At 35.1% G+C, this 6463-nt stretch overlaps 1 protein-coding gene across 1 annotated transcript; it reads right to left on the reverse strand.

Moving 5' to 3' along the window:
• Positions 1 to 2672: 2672 nt before the first annotated feature.
• On the reverse strand, positions 2673 to 5994 carry LOC107474491 (probable mediator of RNA polymerase II transcription subunit 26b). The gene is made up of 9 exons (XM_021135406.2): positions 5481 to 5994; positions 5014 to 5082; positions 4785 to 4867; positions 4294 to 4346; positions 4070 to 4194; positions 3940 to 3967; positions 3520 to 3824; positions 3348 to 3438; positions 2673 to 3100 (listed from the first exon to the last, which is right to left on the reverse strand). Exons 1-9 carry the CDS (start codon positions 5946 to 5948, stop codon positions 2976 to 2978), a joined length of 1347 nt encoding a protein of 448 aa, XP_020991065.1. The 5' UTR covers positions 5949 to 5994; the 3' UTR covers positions 2673 to 2975.
• Positions 5995 to 6463: the final 469 nt, after the last annotated feature.

A 6463-nucleotide genomic window follows, 5' to 3' on the forward strand; every position in this document is an offset into this window, starting at 1 on the left:
CAACTTCACAGATAGTGACGGCAAGACGCGGATGTACGACAGCGATGACGGCGCATGCAAAGGCAGCTCGCGAAGATGACGATGACGGTGGCTCCTCGTAGCAGTTAAGTTTCTTCTTTCAGCTACGTCAGCGGTGACGACAAAAAAGGTGAGGGAAAAAAATAATAGAAAAAGAAGACAAAGGGCAAAAATAAAATTTTGAAATAAAATTATTTGTAAAAATATTTAAATATAAATATAATTATTATATTATTATTAAAAGTTTTAAATCTTAGCCATCGGTTTAAAAATCCAATAATCATGATTTATAAAGAATTTTAGATCATAAAACACCAGACTTATTGAAGAAAGCTCCGTATATGGAGGAGAGAGCATAACGAAAAGTATCACATGTTGGCAAAACTTCTGACTGCGAAATATAGAGGGCTTTGTCTATAATGGAAAAAGTATCTGTTGGATCTTGAAGTTCCATATTAGAATATTCCTTTTTGTGGCTGAAAATGCATCCGTAACTTCTTTCACAATTTCTGATTTTGGCCCATAAAAGTTTATATTTGAAAAACAAGAAATGCGCTCTTTAACTATAAGAATGTAGATATCACGTGGTTACTAGTATTGTAGGGATTAGTCGGCCTTGACCGGACAGTTGGTGCCTGTGTACCTTTCATGTGTCATCTAGGCCTTATGTGCGGGTTCAAAATTTGGGACCATGAATATGTTGAAGCAAAAAATAATGGCGGTAACCACCAAACAAAATGAAAGAGTTCGGAAAGTGGCAATAATGACAGAAGCAGAAGAAAGAACAGAAATAAAGAAGACAAATGTTGATACTGAAAGCTTGACAGAAACAGTGCAAGAAGTGGGTTCAAAGAAACTCTAAAATAGCAGCCATGGTAAGAGAGGAGAGATTCACTCTAAATTTATTAGAGAAAATGATAATGAAAAAAAAAAAAAGAATCGTAAGTGTGCAAAAATTTTAATAAACACTTGTAATCAACCAATACTTCTTTATTCTAGAACTAACTACAATTTCAGTACAAATTTAGGATATTCATTTTCTTAAACAAGGTTTTAGAGAAAAAATAATTGTTTTCCACAAAAAAGTAATTTCAACCCACATAATCTTTTTAATATAACATCATATCATGGTGCTTAAAGCTCCCTAATATTCTTTCCCACCAAAAAAACCTCCAATATAGAGTTGTAAATTGTTAAGAAACTATTGTGACAACTCTAGGTTCTATTTGGATAAATAGATAAATGGATAATGATCTCTTATACGATAAAGATACGAATTCTATCTTCTGTATCAGTGTGAAAACCACATTAGCCAAATCTCTTGAATTTAGTGGAATGATCCTTGCAAATCATAATCTTTTACAGATTAAATAAACGAACAAAAAAAATAGTAGTAGAGTATTTAGTCAAAGAAAAACCTATTAAGCCAATGCATGGTCACTACCCACGAACATACAAGACGCATTGTCACTAGTCTCTCAAATAACTAACTTGGGACAAGTTTGTTGAGAACTTTTTCATATTAGGCCACTGGGGTCTAGGGGTAAATTCTCTAAAAATAATTCAAACTTTGTTATATGTTACTAGACACCGGATTCAATGGTCACAGAATGTTTAGACCATTAAATGGTCCCATAACAAAACATAAATTTTAAGTTTTTTTAATAATTGTTAAATAATTTTTATCTAATTTTAATTATAAATTAATTCTTTATATATTATTTAATTATAAAAACAACTTTAGGGTAAATCATATTTGTATCCTTAACGTTTAAATCATCCTATTTATATCCATAACGTTTGTAAAAGTGATTCAATGTTATCCTGCCATCAATTACACATCATGAACGCTTTAGTTTGAGTTTTAAAAATCTTTTCTTGAAGTTAGAATACAAATGTCTGGGATAGAATCAATGATCCACTCCAAAAAATGACTCATCAAAAATTGAAACTAATTCCTACAACATTTATAAAATTCACTTATCTAGGGATATAATTGAATCTAAACACAAATAATGGGTATAATATTAAAATCGAACACATTCAAGTGAGACCTAATTGAGAATGAATACATTCAAGTGAAAATAATTGAAAAATACAATCTGATTTGTTAATATAATTGATAGTAGAATAACATTGAATCACTTTTATAAATGTTAGGGATACAAATAGAACGATTTAAACGTTAGAAACACAAATAGGACTTATCTCAAATGTTAGAGACAAAAACGATACTTTACTAAAAAAAAGTTAAAAATAACATGATATTGATCATACGTCTTTAAGGATTAATTCTCTCTCCCATAGTACGCATGCTATACGACTTTTATAACACTTAAAAAGTGTTGCTTATTAATTTGAAATATAAAAATAAAAATACTATCAAAATATAAAAAAAGTGTAACTTTAATTTAGCAACACTTTTTAAGTACGGATAAATTTGTTTAGCCACCGTAATTATTATAGCTATAGACACCATAAACTCCACCTTTATACAAACTATTTTAACTCACTGAAAACTATAAAAATCATAATGATTTACGCATTAATCCTAACTTAAAGGAATCACACTTGCTTCCCTCACTTTCTAACACTTTTTGTTCTCTTACAGCTAAATAACCAACCATGTGAGTGTAAAAGATGGTGCCAAAGAGTGAACATAGTCATCCTCAATTTATTGCCAAAGAGTGCCTCCTCCAAATCCAATCCCCGGATAAACAAAATTTCTATATATACTCAACACCTTTAATTTAGGAAATAAACTGTTTTTCAGAGTTTACTTCCCTCTCAATCAGATCAGAGATTCAAAACGGCTCTCTGTACAAGTAAGAATATGGTAAACCTGAATTGTGATTTCAAATGGTCAAAGCTTACATACATAGAGCTCTTCTTCCTCCTTTTTTTTTGAACGGGAGAAGCTTATAACAAAAAATGCAGGTTCCCCATTATGCAGATCACTATCTTCGTCCGTTATTCAATTTCCTCTTATGCATTCCAGGCTTCACATGTGGATTCCGGTGTGCAACCGCTTGCTTGGGCAGGTCGTGCAACTCCATAACCTGTACCGTTCGCTGCCTCTTAGCTTCAAGTGAGAATCAAAAGGCAAACTAATCAGTCTATCAATGAACTGAGACTCAGATACATTATGAACATTGATTAATGTTACCCAATAAATTAAAATTAAATTAACTCAAACTCATGTTTCCATACATTGATCAGCCAAAGGATAGATTCTCTATAAAATTAAAATCTATCGGACTGGTCATGAATTCGAATCATTAAGATTAGAGAGAAAATGGAAAATAATTATTGGTAGAGGAATTACAAACCATTTTCAGCTTGTTGATACCGCTCCTGAAGTTTTCTCTTAGCGGCTTCTAGCTTCACTTTCAATGAAGAATCATCCGAAGGCTTGGATTTCTGATAGAGTAGTCATGAATGTCAGAAAATTTTTTTTTTCAAAAAGACAAATTTGATGACCTATGATATTGTTTTCCTTACATCCTGATTACTAGCCTGAGGCTGCTTTGGGATGACACTTGTCTCTATCTTTTGAGGCATCTTCTGTTTCACAGTCCCTTTTATCTGCATGGTAGTTTTTGGCGGCCTGCCAGGGCCAGAGTCAGTGTTTACCAGCTTAGTTAGCTTCACAGTACTCTCATGTTTCATGGCTTGCTGACCCTTAATGTCCGTGTTTGTGTCATTGGCTGAAGCCTGAATTTTCATCTCTACAATATGTTGATTATCCAGCGATGCCCTTCTGCCACTTTCACGGTTCTTGATGAATTCCCCACTCTGTTGAGGATCTGAAATATCGTTTCCATTCATAATCATCAATCTTAAGAAGTGGGGAATTCAAATAAAGAACCGTAGAGCAAAAGCAAGCTAGACTAAGCATGAGAAACGGCAAAGGTAACTCACTTCCATAATCATCCATGCCATCAAAGAACTTTGCATATCATCCGACCGATAGAAGTTGAAGTCAGTCGCAAATTATCAAAACCCTGCCAAACTATAAAGGATAAACAGAGGAAAAAAGACAGGTAAGTACCTGGGAGAGTTCCATTGAACCAGCTTGAGTGGCAAAGAAAGCCCCTTCATCCATGGAAGGTGATGGAAGCCCTTCTTCCTCATCAACTGTAGACGGCTTTACTGAATCTGGGGTACCTTCTGAACCTGCAAATATTTATTAATGAAATTTTAAAGATGAATTAATCTAGAAATCGACGAAGGAGGATATTGAGGACGACATAAAGGCAGATAGATTTTCAATACCTGTGATAGGTGTGGTAGCCTTGACCCACTCATCCACCATAACTTTCCAGCCACTACAATTTTAAATCAATATCTAGAATGTTAGCTTCCTTCATAAATGCAAAATAAGTGGATGAGATGTTACAATATAAGAATGATTTAAATAGAACCGAGATTAGTTATCATGGCTATTTAGCCACCTATCTCCAGATCCTCATTAGACATAAATGAAGATTAAATTTGAGAATAGAAACACATGATTGACCGAGAACTTAAAGCTAAATACAAGCCAAAAGTACCTAGAGATTAAGCATGGAAAAAGTGAAAAGTGTAGTGATTTTCCTTCATATTCCCAAACAATATAACACATAAAAGGAATCCACTAATTGGTATGGAAGAAACCAGTTTGAAGACTTCTCTTTAACCCATTCATAAGAAGAGAAACAGGCTCAATTTTCATCTACTAAATGACCCTAAACATGCCAAGAAAATATAGTGGAACGAATCCATACTCAATAAGTGTCCGTGCAAGTTGGCGAATATCCCTCGAGCCGTGCTTTCGAAGAGGAGTGACAGCCTTACCAATCTCAGTGGCCTGGCAGATTTACCCATTCCAAAAATAAGAGAACTTGATGAAAATGGCAGAACGGAAAAAAAATAAAAAAGCAGCCTGCAAAATCCATGGCATAAATGGAATGCCCACTGAATGGAAGTAAAGGAATTATTCAATCAAATCCAAACCTTCAGAAGATCCACAGTGAGCTCCATCAGCTGAAGCCTCCGCAACGACTCGAATATTACTGAATCAGACTGTTCCAACACAAAGAAACCACCATCAAATCAGGGACCAAAGAACAACAAAGAAGTGTACCTCCATGGAAGAACTAACTGCCATCCAATGAAACCACATTACAGTAATTAATCCAGAAATTTAGATTCCAATAACTCTCATGAACATCATTCAATTACATTGAATGACACAGAATTAATAATTGATGTTAATCATAACCACAAATAAAAGAAAAGCACAGAAAGCTAGGGTTAAGAGTGGCCTTGCTGCCATAGTCACCCAAATTAGCCTTTATCGTTTCTATTCGTTTAGGTCAAAAATTCATACTTCAGTGATTGTCATAAAAATTATCCAAGTAAATTACATAACATAGGAGCAATAATTGAAGTAATAATTAAAAGATCATTCATATATATACCTCTTCTTGAGAATTAAGCAAAACCTGTCTGATCCTGAAGACCTCATCAGCATACAGAGACTGTTCTTCAATCTCATCCGTCAAGGCTTCTGCTTCCCCATAGCTGTAATTGCTCACGATCTGAACATTCACCTCTCCCCTATCATCTCTGCTGCTGTTGACTTTGCTCTCTTTACTCCCACCCGTCTCGACCTCGGACTCACCGCTCTTGCGGCCGCCGCCGCCGCCACCACCACAATCATCTTTGCCGCTGCCTCCATCGACGGCGAGCTCCACTCGGTCACATCCACGGCACCGCGCGAGCCTACAGGAGAAGAGGAGCTCGGCAATGGCGTCACGGCGAAGCCTGAATTCCTTGGGGCAATCGGAAGCGGCCACCGTGATGGCGTTGTCAATGATGCTGAATATGTCGGAATTCGCTTTCCTGAAGTAACTCCTCCAGTGATCCTGTGACGCCGCTGAGTTCATCGTCGTCACGAAGATCGACACTGGATCCAAGGATTTAAAAAAAGAACTCAATTTGATTTTGGATTAAGGTCGTCGAATTATTATTATTATGAATGTTTTTTCTTTAAATGAATCTTTTCGGTCGATGATCAAAATCAAATAAAATAAAATCAAATCAAATCAATGCTTGTAGATGAAATTTTTATAGTTTAGTCTTGAATTTCAATTTTTGTTGGTGTTGCGTTGCGGCAAAGAATGGGATTTGATTTGAGGAATAGATAGGAGAGGGAAGGGATTGTGGATTGCGGCAACAACTCAGAAACAGACAGATTAAATATTATATGATTATTATTATTAATATATTAATATTAATATTAATATTAAAATACATACAACAAAACGTATGTCTTGTGTTGTTTGCTGTTGCTGGTTCGGGTTCTGGCGTTAGCCTAAAACCTCCACAAAGAAGCAAAGACAACCTTGCTCTGGTTAATTAAAATATAAATAAATGAATTAAATTTCAAAGGAAAACGAGA

Source organism: Arachis duranensis, chromosome 2 (genome assembly GCF_000817695.3).
Source record: "Arachis duranensis cultivar V14167 chromosome 2, aradu.V14167.gnm2.J7QH, whole genome shotgun sequence".
Taxonomy (NCBI): domain Eukaryota; kingdom Viridiplantae; phylum Streptophyta; class Magnoliopsida; order Fabales; family Fabaceae; genus Arachis; species Arachis duranensis.

Bases quoted from the DNA above. Each gene is read 5' to 3' on its own strand.
- LOC107474491 (XM_021135406.2), bottom strand. From the start codon at position 5,948: ATGAACTCAGCGGCGTCACAGGATCACTGGAGGAGTTACTTCAGGAAA. The intron at 3,825-3,939 runs GTGAGTTACCTT...ACGATATTTCAG, and splicing joins TGGCATGGATGATTATGGAA to ATCCTCAACAGAGTGGGGAA. The intron at 3,439-3,519 runs GTAAGGAAAACA...CTACTCTATCAG, and splicing joins CTCAGGCTAGTAATCAGGAT to AAATCCAAGCCTTCGGATGA.